Source organism: Bombyx mori, chromosome 16 (genome assembly GCF_030269925.1).
Source record: "Bombyx mori chromosome 16, ASM3026992v2".
NCBI classification, from domain to species: Eukaryota; Metazoa; Arthropoda; class Insecta; order Lepidoptera; family Bombycidae; genus Bombyx; species Bombyx mori.
The window spans coordinates 12742406-12763714 of NC_085122.1; the positions used below are offsets into that span (position 1 = coordinate 12742406).

Sequence of the window (21309 nt, forward strand, 5' to 3'; positions counted from 1 at the left end):
TCCGCACGGACCCTGCCTATTTCTGCCGTGAAGCAGTAATGCGTTTCGGTTTGAAGGGTGGGGCAGCCGTTGTAACTATACTGAGACCTTAGAACTTATATCTCAACGTGGGTGGCGCATTTACGTTGTAGGTGTCTATGGGGTCCAATAACCACTTAACGCCAGGTGGGCTGTGAGCTCGTCCACCCAACAATGCAATAAAAAAAAATTTTAAGGTTGGGCTGTCGCAATACAAACGGTGCATATATTATTTAGGAATGTTTGTTTATCAATTACTCATTTGTCTAGTTTGTTAACGTTTTTTTTTATAGATTTTAGTGTTCTAGACTGCATTTTAAGTTAAAAGAAAAATCTTATTACAAAAAATGGTTACATTAATTTTAATATCTATATTGTGTGTGTTAATACCCGATATGTTACAAACACGAATTACGATATGAATTTTTTTAATATTATCAGTTTTTTTTTCCTTAAAATTGTACAAAGAGAAGACGCATTGTCATTTAATTACATTACATTAAGCACTAGTTTTATGGTATACCTAAATGTTAAATGATTACCGAATCCCATAGTTATTACAATGTCAATGTCCTCCCTCCCCCTACCTCCTCGGTTGGTACATACGCATCCTAATAAAAATTACGCTTTGGGATGCTTAACGACTGAGGGAAGATCTTCCACCGAGCGGGTGATATTTACTCGGTAGACCGACACGGTCCGATTGTTGTTTTTTTTTTTTTTTTTTCCTACCTAAGCTGATAGCCTTTAGAGGCTATTTTAGCGTAACCGTGGCTAGTAGGTGAGCTCACGGGGCTCAAACCTGATGACGATACTAACACGAACCCTAGCAAGAGCCGTGCTTCGCAGAATCTACCACCGGATCGGAAACGCGACCCACTGAGAAGATCCGGCGAGAAACTCAGTGGGCTGTGTCTGAGAGTTCATTTACTCGTCGAGGTTCGACGAGAACGGTGACCGGTGCTTGAAGTACCTAAAAGCACCGTTAGTGGATCGGGAGGATCCGAGATGACGTGTTTTGGGCGACGTCGACTGCTTTCCATTCTGTCCGCAGGATCGGGAATGTAGTTACCGGCGGCCACGATGAGAGGGTTCTCGTGTCGTGCCGCTTTATCGAAGTGCCGAATGTTGTTGTTCGGACCTTGTATATATGCGCTTTATCTTGAAAATGTCGTAAGCGAGATTCAGGCATCTGTCAATTATCTTGCGTTGTATGATGGCTACCCGCCACAACGCAAATCATTATTATTTTGCGGCTTTGATTTTATTACACGATGTTATTTCTTCATTATATAGAAGAAATATAAGAAGAAATATAAGTCGTTTATAAGAAAGCCCGCTCGTTCGAATTTAGGTTCTTACTCTCCCTTAAACAGAATCCTTTGGGACTACAATAATGTCCACGGTAGCGCGGTCTCCGTCAATGTTCCTTCGGAGTTGTCCGATTGCGCTGAACTTATTTTAAGTGAAATAGATGTTTTTTCTAATTGTCTCACTACTTACAGGAAATATCTGTCGGGGATCATCTCCCAATTAAATTAATCTTAAGCAAGCAATGAATGAAATGTAATCAAATCTTAGCTGTATTTTTTTTTTTATGTTAATGCACTGTCGATTGCACCTATAATTGTGGTGACATCTGCCATGAACTTTTGTCAATTTGTCAATGTTTTGTATTGATGATCACTTTGTTGGTGCAACTTAATAAATAAATAAATTATGGAGGGCATTCGTGAACATGTTTTAAGAACGTATTTATTTAAGAATTGTACATATGATACGATACACAACGTTTTGTCCTAACTCCCGCCAAAATGACCTTGGATTTAGTAGTTTGCTAAAAAAAAAAAACTAACAAAAAACCTGGCTTATTTAAATAAATCTACATTAAATGTCAAAGTTGCCCATATCGTCTTTTTATTTATTGATCTTCTTATTTGATAATGGAGGTTTTTTTTTCTTTTGCGTCGCTTTTAAATCTTGCCTCTATTTCGACAGAGTATAATGTGTTTGTGATTTACGTGTCGTAGTCCTGTAACTCCTGTAATTACGTGATTCATCATTACGGCTCATGCAGGAGCCAGTCATCGGCCTTCTAGATCTCAATGTATTTTTGGAAGCTTAAAGCGGCATCCAAAGCACAGGTCACCATACCCGTCGAAGGGTACAATGTAACACCTAGCCCTAGTATCAACCCACTGAGTTTGTCGCCACATATTCTCGGTGGGTCGCGGTTCCGATCCGGTGGTAGAAGTAATTGCGTAGCAGATGCTATTGAGCTGTTAGGTCTTCTTTGCAGGTGCTCGGTCAGCTGATAACCCCACACCTAGCTAAGGTCGTGCTCACCCTCCTATAGTGGTGACGCTAAAAAAGCCTCTATGCCGCCACCCAAAAAAGGGTCTATTATGAAATTTGAGGTAGAATATGGTTAAGTTAATGGATAGTTGAATCGGCAGTCGGTAGGGCACATTGCTCGTGGAACAGATCGCCACTGGTACCGAAAAGCTCTCGAGTAGTGACCGCGTTCTGAAGGATGTGGCGTGGACAAGCCTCCTACAAGGTGGACCACCGATCTGTTGAAGGTGGTTGGTATCTGCTGGATGCAGGCAGCACAGGACCGGTCGTTGTAGCCATGCCTGGGGAGGTCTATGTCCATCAGTGGGCGTCTGTGGACTGACTGACAGATAGATGAATTCAAGGCCCGCCTGATGTTAAATGGGTACCAGTGACTATCACAATATGAATGGGACATGAGGTCAGAGATCCAATTGTATTATATTAAAAGCTATCGTTAAATCTAATAGTGGCCCATGAATGCTCCGCGGCAGAAACAGGCTGGGTAGTGGCACCTACCAGTGTTGGCTTAATATAATACCCTCCACGTGAATATTATCCAGCTATAGATTTAACAGTTAAAGACGACACGTGACACAGATTACTTTTAATCTCATAAATTAAATGTAATTATCCACTTATTTACAGTGAGGAGTTGAAAATGTAAACGCATCGCGTGGAATCCATGATAATATGTTATTCTATCGGAAATGACGAAGCAGATATATTCATTAGGGTACACGAAAAGAAAAACACTTCGGAACATAGTTCAGCTCATTGTTGATGTGGTTGTGGTTGTTTGGTCTTCAAGGTCCGGGTGGTTTTTGTCTGCTTAAGTCTCCTATCATCATGTCATGTTACAGGTGTCTGACATTTACAATATTGTATCGAATCGTGGGCTCTTTGACAGAGAAACGTTTATTCGAAAATTTTTATATTCAGAACCAGCGTGAGTCGGGGATAGCTGGCCTTCCATCACCCGGATGCTCTTACGTAAAACGCGTGCAACACGTGCACGCACGCACTTTTCCCCCTCGCCGTTCCCCAGACTGACATGTGAGGGGAACCCGAAACACTTAGAGGGCCAGGGCTTGGGCGAGGTCCGCCTCCCTGGCCCCCGCTCAACGGCGACGGGCTTGTGCGTCTCTCACGTGCCCCGCCGCCTCTTTCTGCGAGATGGTGCACTAGCAGAAGTCGAGCATCGCCTTCCACGACTCGTCGCCACCGACCACAATACTCGACAACGACAAGTCGTTTCCTATTTTTGCGACGAGGACACGGCGCCACCCCTCCCATGCGGGGTAGGCGACGAGCGTATGCTCTGCCGTGTCCAAGTCGCAACCACTATGGTGGCACTCTGCCGTCGGCTCGGCTGTGATCCGGTGCAGGAACTCACCAAAGTCAACCATGCCCAGTGAGCACCTGCGTGATCTGGAAAGTGAGGCGTCTTCTCTTACGATTCACCTAATCCACAAGAACTGGGCGAATCGCCTCGACGGTCCTACGACTAGCCGAAGGATCGGCCAGCAGCCTGGACCATGGCTCCAGCACGGACTTAATTATACTAGTATAAAATCTACAAAGTTGAGCTTGCGATACAAAATATATTTTTGGAGTGATATTTTTACTTTAAGGCTAGCTTTTTGTTTTTAGTCTCTGAATTCGTGTCGTTGCAAAGTTTTCTATAGATTTTTATTATTCCGAAACTTCTGATGTCAACACTTCTAATTTTGATAAATCATTTGAAATTATTACTAAACTATGGTGGCGGTAAAAAAAGAACATGCCAATCATTGTATTCAAAATAAGTATTATTGAGTCTCATAATTTTTTATCATCATTTATAAGTTCCGAGATAATTCAGATGATAAAAAACATGATTATCTAATAGGTATGTATGTTTTGCAATGAAATCCTTTTTTATTACATAAATGGGTGGACGAGCTCATGTTAAGTGTTAAGTCAAGTTAAGTTAACCTACTTTTAAGTAATCACCGGAGCCCATAGAAGTCAAAAATGTAAATGCCACTGCAAGTTGTGTCAGTTTTAAGGTACAACGGCTTTCAAACCGAAACGCATAACTGCTTCACGGTAGAAATAGTCAGGTTCGAGTCAGACCTCAAAAACAGAAAAATCTGGTGGTAGGACCTCTTGTGAGTCCGCGCGAGTAGGTACCACCGCCCTGCCTATTTCTGCCATGAAGCAGTAATGCGTTTGGGTTTGAAGGGTGGGGCAGCCGTTGCAACTATACTTGAGACCTTAGAACTTATATCTCAAGGTAGGTGGCGCATTTACATTGTATATGTCTATAGGCCCCTCCAGTAACTACTTAACATCATTAACATCAGGTGGCTATGAGCTCGTCCACCCATCTAAGCAATAAAAAAAAAACAACGACCCGACCCGTACTGCAGGGCTCCACACCTTGTTGACCGCGATAACCCCCCTACCTCATCCGGGTTCTGACCTTGGAGGGGATCGGACGCTTGGGCGAAGAGTGCAGGGGAGTCGTTTAGCGGGTGGGCCCTAAAATTCCTTGGGCCCGCGGTCTGCTCTCAACACCTGCAGATCGTTGAGTCCCACATATCCCGCGCGCCCCCTAGATGCGGGGACCTCGTAGGAGGTTCGGCCCCCGGCCCGTAGTAAAAAAAAGGGCTCCACACCTTGGTCCAGACTTTTTCAATGTTTTATTAATAGCATCTCGAAATCCAACCAGAACTTTAAATTCTTTCTTTTCGCTGACGACCTAACATTACGGAACCTATTCCTATAAATTACAATAGACCATTATTCAATACAAGAAGATCTTAATGGTTATGCATTATGGTGCTATTGTTTCTTTTAGGCTAAAGGGCTTTTCTTTTCTATTAGGGGGCAGAAAATTTAGGTATTCCTTAAAATAAATTGAGCGTTCCTGTTCGCCGGGCTGAACATATAAAGATGCCAGTATTTGCATTAAACCAAGCGGTTACTAATAACAACATATACCTATATACATATGTATATGCATATAATTATATAGGGGTACCTACTTCGGAAGGAATAAACAATAAAAGGCTTAGTTATGTTTTCTGTGATGTAATAGATTACAATATTTAAAACGCTAAAATTTATATTAAAATTTAAACAGTAAACAGTATTAATTATAAAATTATACAAAACACTCAACTCTCTTTTTACTGAATGACAGTCTTCACTTCATAATACACTGAATACAATAAATGACACTGAAGAAAAATCCTTGCTAAAAACTAAAGAATTTTAAATAATAAAGGTCTTTTCTTTATAATATGCATTTGTTGCATTCATAATATGCAATATTAAAATATTTGTGAAGTTGCATTATAATATGTTTTATTTATTTACTAGCCTTTGCCCGCATCTTCGTCCGCGTGGAATAGTTACATTGGCATAACGCTAAATTTTACCCGCCTCTTCATTTACATAGAAAGTGAAATTATTTTTGAACAGAATGTTAAGAAGCTATTTAAGGTATCAAAATCACGTTCTCAAAGGAGAAACTCTAATTTTGAAACATTCTTTATTGGTGCTCCGCTTGTATTGGTCTTAGCGTGATGTTATATAGCCTTATAGCCTTCCTCGATAAATGGGCTATCTAACACTGAAATAATTTTTCAAATCGGACCAGTAGTTCCTGAGATTAGCGCGTTCATACAAACAAACATACACTTCAGCTTTATAACATTAGTATAGATTATATAAATTCCCGACATGGCGGTATCACGTGCGCTTTTCGTGTGCTTTACACTTAGTAGATTAAATATCGAACACGTCATACTATGTTTTCAATTCATTAAAATGACACGTACTTGTATCCAGCCCCTATATAGTCATATCATCCATGCTGTCAATCGAATTACGCCAGTAAATGCTAATTTTTCATCATAAATCAACAATTATGGAATAAGATCGTAGTATAAAAATCAAACCTCCAAGGTTGCACATTTATTGGTGTATTAACAACAAACAAGAAAATCAGTTAACATCGCTTTAGATAGCATCGCTTTAGAACGATTACTTCAATTTTGGCAGCGGCTTGGCTCTGCCCCTGGCATTGCTGAAGTCCATGGGCGACGGTAACCACTCACCATCAGGTGGATCGTAGGCTCGTCTGCCTACAAGGGCAATGAAAAAAAAATTATAATCATTACTTTTACTCTTTAATTTTTTTAGTCCTCTTACTCGTATACATAAATTTCCAATTTTTTTTAAAATTATCTTCAACATTGTTCAAGTTATTTTATCTTTAAAATTATAAAATCTCTTATTTAATTGTGGATTACATTTTTAGTATTGCATTATCAATTTTATTGTTAAACGAACATATTTGACTTACAAACATACTTAATGTCACTTCAATAACATTAAGTGTACTGAGAAACTAATTGTTAATTCCACAAAAAAAGTATCTTTATGAAATAAATTCGCAAATCATGATTATACACAGATAATTATTCAATCATACAAAATAATTTTTTGTATTTAATCTATGTACGTGATTAGCTTGCTTAGAAATAGATAACAATAAATAATTAAACTTCAAAGAAAGTTAAACTTGAAAGAAATAGATAACAGTGAATGCGATAGCCTGGCGAAAGGTCACTGTTATCTAATCGCTATAATTCATTCAAAAAAAAAAACATTCCTGAACGATAGCATAATTACATCATCATCATTCTCCGAGTCACCTGGGGTCGGCGCAACATGTTTTCTCCTTCCATACTCCTATATCTTAGTCCATTTCTTCGCTCACTCCCTTCTTACATATATCGTCTTTCATGCAATCCATCCATTTCTTCTTAAGTCTACCACTTCCTCTATATCCTTCCACATTCATAGTTAACACTCTCTTACCAACCTCATTTTCATTTCGTCTCATCACATGTCCATACCATCCTAAACGCGCACTTCTCAACTTCTCTGTCACAGGTGCCACTTTCAGACTTCCTCTAACATATTATTATTAATTCCGTATTCTATTCATTCTCGTTACTCCACACATCCATCGCAACATTCGCATATCTGCTGCATGCAATCGCCTAAAAAGAGGATTTTTTTTATTGCTTAGTTGGGTGGACGAGCTCACAACCCACCTGGTGTTAAGTGGTTACTGGAGCCCATAGACATCTACAACGTAAATGCGCCACCCACTTTGAGATATAAGTTTTAAGGTCTCAGTATGGTTACAACGGCTGCCCCGCCCTTCAAACCGAAACGCATAACTGCTTCACGGCCGAAATAGACAGGGTGGTGGTACCTATCCGTGCGGACTCACAAGAGGTCCTACCACCAGTAAATTAGCATAGCATTTAACGTGCGAAAATACGTTGCTTCCAGCCGTCTCGTGGTGTGGCCTTCAGGAATAATCCGGTACTTGGCTGTGTTAGCACTGTTGTGGATCTGAAGGGCACCGTTTTCGACATACCATCCGCCAGTTCGAAGTTGTACTTTTTCAAACAGGTAACCATCCCAGCGATGGTCTGCATTTTCCCGAAGCGCATACCTGAAAACAAATAGCGTAAGTGATTCCTTGGATTAATGCGACTGCGGACACTACGACTATTATTCGACACGTAATGTTAAATAACAAGCTTGGTAGGTACTTGTTGATTTTTTTTTATTGCATATATGGGTGGACGGGCTCAGAGGCCACCTAGTCTTAGGTGGTTACCGGAGCCCATAGACATCTACAACAGCTACCGCACCCTTCAAACCGAAAAGTATTACTGCTTCACGGCAGAAATGGGCAGAGTAATGGTACCTACCCGTGCGGACTCACAAGAGGTCCTAGCACCAGTAAAGAACTGGCGGTTGCTGGTCGACTGACCAATTCATCAACACAGCCCAAGCTGATGGAGCTACAGTCTTATATTTTTGACAGTTGAATGCCTTTTACGGTACAAGCGTGTAATGGGGAAGGTTTTTAAGGAAATAACACCAATAAATAAAAACAAAACCAAGGGGTGATCGGTTGTACGGATGAGAGTTTCAGACACCTTCTGGTTACAAATAAATGTATTTCGGCGTGGTTTTTTTAAGTTTACCACTGAGAGGCTGGATTTTGAATTTTTTTATAGAAAGTTCCCAAACACAAGCACTTACTTTAGGAATTAAGGAGTTAGCAACAAGAGATGAAGGTAACTCCAGATGTAGTCTCTGTTTATTTTGATAAGCAGATTATTGTTATGGCAAAAACATTACTATTTATCTTTAAACATGCCCTACGTATCAGAATGTCCCCAGATGAAAAAAGTTGTCTATTGCACCTAAATATTGTACAAATTATATTTGTAGATACTGTTTTCCAATATTATTTATGTTTCGATATTTAATTAAGTATACTCTCTCTCTCTCTATTTCTAAACATAGATTTAGTCTTACCAATACAGATCCTGGGCCCTTCTCCGAACGGGAAGTACGTGAACTGCTTAATGTCGTTTTTGGCGTCTCCTAAATGTCTCTCAGGACGGAACTCTTCCGGGTCAGGAAAGTTGTCGGGGTTACGGTGGATAGCATACACCGGGACATGCACACGCATACCCTTATCTATCCTCAGACCATCAGGAAACGTATAGTCGGTCACGGCTTCGCGGGTGATATTAGGAAGTACTGGGTACAGACGCATCGCTTCGTTCATACATGCCTCCAAGTACGGCAATTCCGCTAAACAATCATAATTTAACTTGTTGTTGTGTTTTAGCAAAAGTTCGTCAACTTCCTCTTGAGCGCGCCTTTGGGCTTCTGGGTTCTTGGCCAGTTCGTATAGGGCTGCCGAGAGAGTGCTAGCTGACGTTTCGAAGCCTGCGCCAAAGAAGACTACGCACTGCGCTATCAATAAGGCGTCGTCAACCTTGACCGTCACTTTCTTTGCGTCCACGTTTTTGGGAACCAAGCCATCTCCGGTCAGGTAATCGTTTTGTTTCAGACTCAAAATTAAGTCCACGAAATCGTTTCGGTTCGTCGGCTTGTAGCCACGGTTCTCGAACACCTCAATCAGGACTCTCTCAAAGAAACCGTCAATCTCCGCTGGAAAGCACTGGAGACCAAGCTTGTAGAATATGCCCGGCCACATCGAACGACTGATCCATTTCAGTCCTCGAGTTATTGAAGAACTAAATACGATGCTTCCCATGTTTGCAAAAGGACTATTTTCTCCGCCCTCTCTCAAGGTATTACTTTCAATACCGAAGGCGCTAGAGCAGATAGAGTCTAGCGTGTACCTTATCATAGCAGACCGGATCTCGATAATCTGCAAGTCTTTGATTTCCTTGTCCAGCATGTCTTCAAGGGAATGGTTGCATTTTTCCACCAAGTAAAACATATTCTTCATCTTTAACGACGAGAACAGCGGTGTTAGGTTCTGACGCACTACCTTCCATTTATCTCCATTTGCGAAGAACAAGTTCTGTGTGACTACTTCCTTATGATTGTAATCACTATTATCGCGGCTGTTGAAGTAATAGAAGTCTTTAGTAAAAACTTGCTTGATGATCTCCGGATTCTGCAAGACTAGGGCTGGTTCCGTGCCGTAAAACGATCCGAAGTACGGTCTGTCAGGGAACTGCTGGCACAGCTTCTGCGTCACATCTCCTATGTAACTCTGCAGAGTGATATATCGCATGTAATTCCCAAAGAACGGCACAGGTTTAGCGTATGGCACATTTTTTCGCTTCCAATAATCGAATTTCCGGGTCGACCAATAGTAAATATACGTCACTAATAAAACGAAGGCGGCAAATACTAATGCGCTCACTGACATGTTGAGACTATTCTATTTGAAGGCAACGCCAACAATTTTATTTATACGCTAAGCTCGTATATACATACGTACATCTAATCGCGAAGACGTAACAGTGTTGTGAACACGATAACATTATCTGGAGCTGATATCATCCATAAATAATTAGACAATAAATTATTGATTTGTTTTTATGTTTTTAGTTTTGGTAACAGTGCTACTTGAAATGTAATTAGACGCATGTAAACGATGTCGTTATGTTATAATTGACTTGAGTACGCCGGTATTTAACTTACGACCTGCGGTCACTAATAATAACCTATACATACATAATATATATATAGTACCTAGTCAGGTCATAAATTCTGTCACATGTTTAATGTAAAATAATTGAAACAAGTTTATTCATTATGTAACCATTCATATACCAAAATGAACTTAACAAAACATAGATTCTTAGGACACTAAAATTTATTCAAAATTACCTCCGTGATTTTGAATACAGGCCTTCAATCTGCGCGGCCAGTCGTCTATCGCAGCACGAACGAGGTCCATGTCAATATCGGCGGCTGCCTTAATCAAGGATGTCTTGAGTGACTCCAAATTGGGATGAGGCTTTGAGCACGCCTTTTCCTCCAAGTGTTGCCATATCTTGTAATCTAACGGATTCAAATCTGGACTGGAGGAGGGCCAGTCTTCGTGCCGGATGAAGTCGATTTCACGCGCCGCCAGCCAGTCTTGTGTGCTCTTCATTCTATGAGCTGGCGCCGAATCTTGTTGGAATACCCAGTGCCTGTTATTGAACATCGTATGAGAAACAGGTTCCACAAGGTTCGTCAGGACTGTATTTTGATACACAACTGAATTCGTTTTTACACCTTTCTCACAAAAATGTACCTCTGTTAAGCCCCAATAAGAAACTCCCAACCATACCATGAGCGAGGATGGAAAATGACCTCGTTGGACACGCGGAATACGGTTGCTCGCTTCTTCACTACTGTGTGCGTACACCTTATCATTTTGTTTGTTGTAGCTCTCTTCTACGGTAAAAATTTTTTCATCCGAAAAAAGAATTTCCCGATATTTTTTTCCCGCGTACCGCTTCAACAAAGCGCGGCATCTCTTCAGTCTCAGGTCCATTAGACGAGCATTCAAACGATGTCCTGTTTTTCTTCGATATGCCCGAAGCCCTAAGTCTTCATTTAACACCCTTTTCACCGTGGTTCTGCTTAATCCCATCTGAAGGGCCAACAGTTTCTGCTTACGTTTGGGATTTCTTTGAATTCGCGCCTTCACAGCTTTTATCACTGCTGGAGTCCTAACAGACCGAGGGCGACCACTTCTTGACCTGTCACCTACACTAGAGTCTTCATTGTATCGTTTGATGGTACGATAAACGAATCTTTTAGTTATATTTAAATTTTTCAGTATGTTAAAAATTTGAATTGGCGCGTAACCGCAACGATGCAACGCAATAACTGCAACACGGTCTTCTTTAAGCGTCCAACTCCATATTTAAAAATGAGTAAAATTCTAAAAGTATACATTTTTATTTTCATGAACAATTCGAAATTCGAATTCAATAAATTTTTTTGTGGCCAGCATTCTAAAAGAAAAGTTTTTACTGTGTGACAATACTTATAACCTGACTAGTTATATACATTAATTGTATTCTTCGTAGTAATTCTTTTTGCATAAAACTAATACAATAATGACATTTTAATATTGTTACGCGCTGGGGTTCGAGATAAATAAAAATTCTACCAAATTATAATAATAATTTAAAACTGGATTACTACTTAAAACACTTAATGAACACTTTCACCAAGGGACAGTGATTCCAAAAGTGGCGCATTGACATCAACCCCATGAAAAGCACAGCGGTGCTCTTGGGCCGTGGCCAGTGATGGCTACCGCCACAGCAACACGGCTTGAGCCCCAAGAGCTCACCTACACTAGCTAGGGCAACGCTGATATAACCTCTCAAGGCTATCGGCATAGGTAGAAAAAAACAGAACGCTTTATAATAATTAATTCACTTCTTCCGTTTCGCTTCGAGTAGATCCGATTACTAACTGCCTTTGTGTCATCTCTACAACGCTTTTATAATCGATACAACATCTCTACAATTATCGAGAACATTCCTGACAGGTCGAGTAGTTTCGATATGTGTTTCCGCTATTTGATAATAGATGACGATGTACTTCTCGAGCATTCTCGATTTTATTAGTGCTTTTGATATTCGTTTCTGCTATTCGACGACAGATGGCGTTGCTCTTACTGGTATAACAATATCCATCAGTATCAAGAAAAGGGGTTCTGGTTTTTCCTACTTAATCCAATCGTAATCCATGGCAATTGACTTATGAGGAAACACAGGCATTTCGCCAACAAAGAAAAGTACTGACTAATACCGAACAGATGTTTGTATCATGTATTATGTTATTATTATTTTTTTAATTGTATTTTTTGACTTGTTTTTTCTTTTATTGTAAATATTTTCATTTATTTAAAAAAAAAAAAAGATATGAGAAAAAACAAAAAAAAAAGCCCGCTGAGTTTGTTTCGCCGGTTCTTCTCAGGACTGTGGCTTTTTTTGGAACCGGTGGTAGAGTTAACATTGTTATTTGTATTTTGACATTCAACAAGTGTGTCATACTGACATCTAAGTTGAAATAAATGATTTTGAATTTGAATTTGAATATGAAATATTATAGGCTTTGTACACCATCCAAACAAACAACGGCGTTTTTTTAAGTAAAGGTAGCTTCCCAACTACCGCATCACATCATCGTTGCATCATCCGTTTTGTTTATTTATTGTATAATTCCCGACGTGGCGGTATCACGCGCGTTTTTCGTCTGCTATATACAGTGCAACCTTAATATAACGGACCTCAATATAACGACGTCCTCGATTTAACAAATTTCTTAATCCCTTTGAATTATTTATAAGAGTCAATGTAAAATATACCTTTACATTGCGAAGATTTCTTGCGAACCACCTCTTTTTATAGAATTTTCAACTATCAAAAAAAGTGTAAATACCTCTAATTAACGAATTTTGTCAAACCCAAAACCTTTATATAACGTTCCCACCAATATGATCCTCAATCGCCGGGGGTATCGATTGAAGAATGGCATTCAGCCAGGGGCCCCGCACAATTTCATCGGTGCAGGCCTTTGGCCATGCACCCACGAACTGTCACCGAGCGGTCCGCTGCGCTGGAGAACATATTGTAGCGGACTGTCCGGGGCCCTTCAAAGAGAAGAGGGTCCCTTCAAATGCGCCAACTGCGGTAGAAATCACGCTCCCGTGGACAAACGGTGCGTAGTATACCGCAGGAAGGCCAGTACGATGGGAGTTTCTATCCCTCCGTCGGTGCCCCTGGCGGCTAAGCCTGGGACCCACACTGTAGATCCCCAACACAATCATATTATAAACCAACATGAAACACAGCCTCAATTAAAAATCGCAAAGGGGAAAGGCAAGGGAAAGGGGAAATCCTCCTTCCCCCCCCCGTCCCCCCACTATCGTGTCTCAACCTACGACCTCCATAGAAGCCTGACCATCTTCCTCTAATTTAACGGCGGAAGCAAACATGCCTAAGAAAACAGGCCTAACTTCCAAACCAGGACCTAAGCCAAGAGACCCAGTGTCAATAAACCCAATTGGGAAACCAGTTGCGCCGAACCTCCAAGCGAATTCCGAGACTGAAATGAAGAAGAAAAAGAAAAAGCCAAAAAATAAGTCAAACAACACAGATGTAATGCCTCCAAGACACCTGACCGCACATACAAAACCACCCCAACAAATAAGGAAGCCCAAGAGGAAATGGAGGTGGTCGTGGAAGAAGAAGAAGAAGATAATGTAGAAACCGAAAACCCGCCAGCAACTACTAATACCGACACCCGCAGCGCGGCCAGCACAGTGAAAGACAGACTCCTAAGACAACTGGATTCGCTGGCTGGCTACTTACGCTCTGGGAGAAAGTGTCCGGGGCGATCTCAGAAGTAATCCGCGAGATTGCCTCGGGCACCAGCCCCTTCGGGGCCCTCCTCGCGGGGTTCTACCGGTTGATAGCGCAGCTCAATGGCTAGCCAAGAGCTGCGTGTGATATACTGGAACCCCGACAGGATAGAGTCCCGAAGGTAGGAACTTATCCGACTAAGCTTAAGCGCCAGCAGAATTTCAGGATGCCCAACTACTTGTGTACCGAAGGGACGAGCTCTCTCCTGCCGGACTGCCGTTCAGGGGACTGCGGCACTCGTCAGGAGGGACGTGGTGCACGACGAGTTGAAACAGCTGCCCTTCACCTCGACCAGAATGGTGGGAGTGATGGTGCACGCTCCGGAGGCCGAGTTGCGGATATATGCCGCATATCGGCCTCCAGGTCCTGACTTCGCCGAGACTGATTTTAGACGGGTCTTGAACTATGACCCCTGCCGGCGTTGGTGTTGGGGGACTTCAACGCAAAACACATTGCGTGGGGATCCCGTGTCATCAACGCACCTGACAAGAGGTTATACGAGGATGCCGAAAGGGGGGACTATTGTGTAGTCGGCCCCAATGAACCCACGCACGTCCCGAACGCGGCCCGGTACCAACCGGACGTATTGGACGTGTGCGTGCACAAGAGGCTACGGTGTCCTCTAGCAATAGAGGCGCTGTACGACCTGAGCACCCCTCACCTACCGATTTTGGTCACGGTAGGTCTGGGGTTTACTCGGGTCGCGACGTCCCCTCTCAAGCCTAGGGTCGACTGGGAGTCTTTTACGAGACTCCTGGCCGACCAATCCCCGATTCAAGATCCGTCTACCCCTGATGAGGTCGACGCGGTGGCACTCGGCCTTGTCGACACCATCAGGGGAGCACTAGACGAAGTGACGATTCTGATACCCAGTGGGGGGCCCAGAGCAGGACTTCCGGTGCACCTCAAGACGATGATTCGTCGGAAGAGGGCACTGAGAAGGCTGTGGGCGACAACTAGATGTCCCAGGATTGAGCGCGAGCTCAATCGACTGGAGGAGGAGCTGGCGACTAAGATACAGGCCTTCCGGGGTGACTCCTGGGAGGGGGGCTATTGGACACGTCGGAGGACCGCACAATGGCCCCACTCCACCGCATCTGTCACCGGCTCACCAACAGGCCTTCCCCCACCTGTCCACTAGTGGACGAGGGGGGGCTTAGGCACTTCTCGTCGCAGGCTCGCTTGACTAGACGCCCAACTTTTTTCCTTACAGTAGTAACGTTGGTAAATGGTAACTTACTAGGGGTAGCAAGGATAAAATATGTTGATTTTACGAATTTTAAAAAGTTATTACTAACCGATTTTTTCTTTGTTAATTTTCGAGATAATTATCTAAATAACGTGAAAAAATATTTGTCCTACAAAATATAAGGTTTTGTTAGGGAGTCCCCCCTCTCCAACATGTATCATAAACAAGGTCATGAAAAATAATTACTAACCAGCTGATTTTTTTTTATTGGTTACCTAACATTTGCATAGTTTACCACCCACATTGTCCTACAAATTGCCTGGTATGTCATCTTGGTCCTACGCTCAAAAGTTGTAGTACTAATACTTAATGTAAAAATAATTACTATCAAGCAGAATGTTCGAGAATAGCTTCGTTTCAATGAGACGCCCAACTAATTATTGTACCATTGTTAGTTTCTTTTATTGGTAAGAGCGGTAAGTGGTGGCGCCCTGAGATCCTCCTCACAGAGTCTCCTGCTCACCGGTTGTCTACCGGTGGTGACGTGTCTAGAAGTGGTGCGACTCGGCCCCCTGTCTTTCGACCCATAGACCACCTTTTGGGGAGTGACGTGACTGGGCCTCCTGTAACATCGGCATACCCAGGGGTACCCTCAGACACAGACTCGTTATACTTCGAGTGTGGGAGGAGGACGTGATGTTGGCAGTATTCGCTGACGACTCTGCCTACTTCGCGTCCTCCCCGTTCCCCTCTGCAGCCATAATGAGGATGCAGAGGCTTTTGGAATTACTGCCCCAGTGGCTGGACCGTTGGAGAGTCGCGGTCAACGTGGGTGCCTGCGGCGCTCCACCACGGTCCGGTCCGTATCAGAGTTGTCCCCAAGAAACTCAATCTCCGAGGTGTGAATATCGAGTTTAAGCCGAAGGTCCAGTATCTCGGGTGCGACATCGACCGCTCGCTGAGCATGGCGGCGCACGCCAGCCGTTGGTTTCAGGTTCGGCGAGCGCGACCAGGTTCATGCTGCGGCCGGTGTTGGCGTCCGGGCTCTCGACCAGGATTGAACTCGCTATTTACAAGACATATGTCCGCTCCCGCCTCACATACGCTGCTGCGGCCTGGTACCAACTGTTGTCGCCGACCCAACGATCTAGGTTGCAGGCCCAGCAGAACCTTTCCCTCCGTAATATCGTCGGGGCTGGCCGGTACGTCAGAAATGACGTTATCGCCCGGGACCTAGGTGTGGAGTCGCTCATGGAGCTTGTGATTAGGCTCGCACGTAACATGTACGAGCGAGCTGAAAACAGCCCCCATGAGCATCTCCACAACATAGCCCTGCTGCACGCCAGACCACCTGATAGTAAGGCCTTGCTGCGGGAGCTATCGGTACCCCCGACGATCGTTCGGAGTTAAAGATCCTCATCAATCATTACTGCGTACAACAGGTGCACCGCCTCACGGAGCACACTCTCGTAGGGCCGACCGAAACACGGGAGAACTTTTCTTCGACGTCGCAAAAACGTTCGACAAAGTCTTCAACGTAGTTCAAGTTATTATAATATTTCTTTAAAATTTTAAAATTTTCATTGAGGATAATTTTTTTGTCTTGCATCATTAATTTTATTATTAAACGAACAAAACTCCCTTGCTGATCCTGAAGTAATTACATCCTTGTAAATCCTTGTTCAATTTCGTCATAACAGCAATTATACTCAGCGTTATCCGGGTCTTATCATTTACCATTATAAATCTTATTCTACGCATTAAACCAAACTAATTACTCTCTTGTGCAAAATTTCATCCAAATCCGTGTGTTTGACTTACAAACGCACAAAATTTCACTTTAATAATATTAAGTGTAGGGAGAAACTAATTGTTAATTCCACATTAAACATAATTTGAGAACAAATAAAATAAAATAAAAACCAAATAAATTTGCAATTGAGATTATACACAGATAATTATTTAATCATACAAAATCAATTTTCGTATTTATTCTATGAATGATACTTTCGCCTAGAAATAGTTTAAAAACACAATTGAAGAAATAGATTACAGTGGTCGCGACGGCCCGGCCAAAGGTCATTGATATGTAATCGCTTTATTTTGTAATATGTAATGTGATTTTATATAAACATTTCCAAAAATAAATATATAGTTGATGGAAGATTTAACGTGCGAAAATACGTTGCTCCCATCCGTCTCGTGGTGTGGCCTTCAGGAATAATCCGGTACTCGGCTGTGTAAGCAACGTTGTGGATCTAAAAGCTAGCGTCCTCGGCATACCGTCCGCCAGTTCGAAGTTGAACTTTTTCAAACAGGTAATCAGCCCAGCGATAGTCTGCATTTTCCCGAAGCGCATACCTGAAAACAAATAGTTTCCTTCGATTAATGCGACCGCGACAACGGACACTGTTAAGTATTAGAAATGTCAAAACTCCGAAAACATCTGATAGAGAGACTATTCGTGACAGGGACGGTCGAGGGGAAGAGACCGCGCGGGCGCAGGCCGACAAAGTGGTTCGATCAAATACGCACCACACTAGAGATCCCATTCGGAGGCGCTGGAGGGACATTACAAGGAATAAAATGCTGTAGAAACATGTTGGTCACGACCCTCAGCAGTGAGGAAACAACGCGAGGAGGAGAATAGAAAGACCCCTAACACAAGCAGTTACTTTACGAATTAAGGAGTTAGCAAGAAGGGATGAAGGTAATACCAGATACAATACGGTTTATTTTGATAAATTTATATTATTCTTATGCCAAAAACCCCGCTGGGCCAGAACCAGCCTGCCGGGTCGGAACGCACAACACAACACACAAATTCCTGTAACACAAGTTCTTTACGAACTTAGCACGGGACCAGTTAACGTGGCGTGATTGTTATTAAATATTTATTTATAATTTATTTATTTATTTATACACCGCCGACCGGGTTGCTCTTCAACAGTATGTTCGGCGACGACAGCGACGACGAAAATGCGGACCGCATCGCAGTCCGCAGCTACCGACGCGCCATCCCGTCCTCCTGGTGCCAGCGCGCTAGAGTGACGGTAGCGTGCGGCGCAGCCTCAACCCCCTTAGGTCGCCCCATGACCATCACCGGGAGTAGACTGCCTCCTCATAGGGGCTGGAGCTGGACAAACGCCCTCCTCCGACCCCCGGCTGACGGCGGCGGCACTGCGCCGAGAGGGAAGAAGAGCTCTCCCTCTCCCGTTCCGCCGCCTCCTTCTGCGAGATGGTGGACTCGCAAAAGTCGAGCATCGCCTGCCAGGACTCGTCGCTGCCGAGCATCGTAGCCACGACGGTCGGAAGCGACAAGTCCGGTCCTATTTTTGCAACGAGGAAGCGGCGCTGCTCCGCGAAAGCGGTGCAGTACGCGAGCGTGTGCTCCGCCGTGTCTTCGTTGCAGCCACTGCAGTGGTGGCACTTCGGCGTCGGCTCCCTCCGGGCGACGAGGTGCAGGTAGCGACCGAAACAGCCGTGTCCCGTGAGCACCTGCGCCGCTCGGAAGGTGAGACGTCCTCGGTCGCGATTCACCCAGTCCAAGAGGACCGGGCGGATCCGACGACAAGGCGATCGACGGTCCGTCGCCCGTAGGCGGGGTCCGCCAGGCAGCGAGACCACGCCTCGAGCACGGCACGCCGAGACTGAAGCTTCCGCGCTCGAACTTCCGCCGCGCCGGGACGCGGCTCCCCCCTGGAGCGCAGATCGCATCGCCACGCGTAGTCTGCAGCGAGCGCCTCCGCTTCCAGGTCCCAGGGAGGCGGATCTTTAAGCATACCTGCCGTATCTTTTTCAAAAAACGGTTGTCTATTGCAATCTAAATATTTTACAAATTATACTTGTAGATACTGTTTATCAATATTATTTATGTTTCGGTATTTAATTAAGTATACTCTCTCTCTATTTCTAAATATAGATTTAATCTTACCAATGCATATCCTGGGCCCTTCTCCGAACGGGAAGAACGTGAACTGCTTAATGTCGTTTTTGGCGTCTCCTAAATGTCTCTCAGGACGAAACTCTTCCGGGTCAGGAAAGTTGTCGGGGTTACGGTGGATAGCATACACCGGGACATGCACACGCATACCCTTATCTATCCTTAGGCCATCGGGAAACGTATAGTCGGCAACGGTTTCGCGGGTGATATTAGGAAATACTGGGTACAGACGCATCGCTTCGTTCATACATGCCTCCAAGTACGGTAATTCTGCTAAACAATCATAATTTAACTTGTTGTTGTGTTTTAGCAAAAGTTCGTCAACTTCCTCTTGAGCGCGCCTTTGGGCTTCTGGGTTCTTGGCCAGCTCGTATAGGGCTGCCGAGAGAGTGGTAGCTGACGTTTCGAAGCCTGCACCAAAGAAGACTACGCACTGCGCTATCAATAAGGCGTCGTCAACCTTGACCGTCACTTTCTTTGCGTCCACGTTTTTGGGAACCAAGCCATCTCCGGTCAGGTAATCGTTTTGTTTCAGACTCAAGATTAAGTCCACGAAATCGTTACGGTTCGTCGGCTTGTAGCCACGGTTCTCGAACACCTCAGTCAGGAGTCTCTCAAAGAAATCGTCAATTTCCGTTGGAAAGCACCGGAGACCAAGCTTATAGAATATGCCCGGCCACATCGAACGACCAATCAATTTCAGTCCTCGAGTTATCGAAGAACTAAATATGGTGCTTCCCATGCTTGGAAAAGGACTATTTTCTGCGCCCTCACTTAAGGTATTTGTTTCGATACCGAAGGCGCTAGAGCAGATAGAGTCCAGTGTGTACCTTATCATAGCAGACCGGATCTCAATACTTTGCAAGTCTTTGGTTTCCTTGTCCAGCATGTCTTCAAGGGAATGGTTGCATTTTTCCACCAAGTAAAACATATTCTTCATCTTTGACGATGAGAACAGCGGGGTTAGGTTCTGACGTATTACCTTCCATCTATCTCCATTGGCGAAGAACAAGTTCTGTGTGAATACTTCCTTATGATTGTAATCCCTGTTTTCGCGGCTGTTGAAGTAATAGAAGTCTTTAGTAAAAACTTGCTTGATGATCTCCGGATTCTGCAAGACTAGGGCTGGTTCCGTACCGTAAAACGATCCGAAGTACGGTCTGTCAGGGAACTGCTGGCACAGCTTCTGCATCACATCTCCTAGGAAGCTCTGCAGTGTGATATATCGCATGTAGTTCCCAAAGAACGGCACAGGTTTAGCGTATGGCACATTTTTTCGCTTCCAATAATCGAATTTCCGGGTCGACCAATAGTAAATATACGTCACTAATAAAACGAAGGCGGAAAATACTAATGCGCTCACTGACATGTTGAGACTGTTCTATTTTAAGTCAACGCCAACAATTCTATTTAAATGGCAAGCTCGTATGTATGTAATATGTACATATAATCGCGCAAATGTAACAGTGTTGTGACCACGATAACATTGTTCGGAACTGATATTATTTATAAATAATTGGACGAGAAATTATTACGATATACGACCGAAGAAGACATGGATGGAATGTGTGAATGACGATATGAGAGAGAGAGGATTGAGTGTTGAGATGACGGCTGATAGAAGAGAACAGAATAGAAAATATATCTGTGCCGCTCCCACCTAGTTGGAAAAGGTGGATACAAAGAAGAAGAAGAAGGTACTTAAAATGTAATTAGATGCAATCAAACGATGTCGTTGTGTCATAATGGGCTTGATTACTAACTTGTTACGTCATATAATTAAAATTACTTTTACTTTGGTTAAGTTAGAATTAAAATGGTTTTTACTCACCCTAGTCGTCCGTCCGTCCCCACTCCTGGAAATTGAAGTAAATACTGTTGTGCCTGTACGAGTAACGCCATCTGTCGTCGAAGTCGTCGTGGCCTAGCGGATAAGACGTCCGGTGCATTAGTGTTGAGCGATGCACCGGTGTTCGAATCCCGCAGGCGGGTACCAATTTTTCTAATGAAATACGTACTCAACAAATGTTCACCAT

At 43.4% G+C, this 21309-nt stretch overlaps 3 protein-coding genes across 3 annotated transcripts; all 3 read right to left on the reverse strand.

Moving 5' to 3' along the window:
- Positions 1-7682: 7682 nt before the first annotated feature.
- On the reverse strand, positions 7683-10132 carry Cyp6ae2 (cytochrome P450 6ae2). Its single transcript, NM_001083611.1, is given in 2 exon segments — positions 7683-7876; positions 8755-10132. Coding segments are annotated over 2 exon segments (1572 nt in total).
- A 7365-nt stretch (positions 10133-17497) lies between these two features.
- Positions 17498-20642, reverse strand: cyp6a8 (cytochrome P450 Cyp6ae21). The gene is given in 2 exon segments (NM_001141942.1): positions 17498-17691; positions 19265-20642. Coding segments are annotated over 2 exon segments (1572 nt in total).
- On the reverse strand, positions 17705-19156 carry LOC134200366 (uncharacterized). The gene has a single exon (XM_062673149.1). It carries the CDS (start codon positions 19045-19047, stop codon positions 18430-18432), a length of 618 nt encoding a protein of 205 aa, XP_062529133.1. The 5' UTR covers positions 19048-19156; the 3' UTR covers positions 17705-18429.
- Positions 20643-21309: the final 667 nt, after the last annotated feature.

Coding starts and splice junctions, on each gene's coding strand:
- LOC134200366 (XM_062673149.1), bottom strand. CDS start 19,047: ATGCGATCTGCGCTCCAGGGGGGAGCCGCGTCCCGGCGCGGCGGAAGT.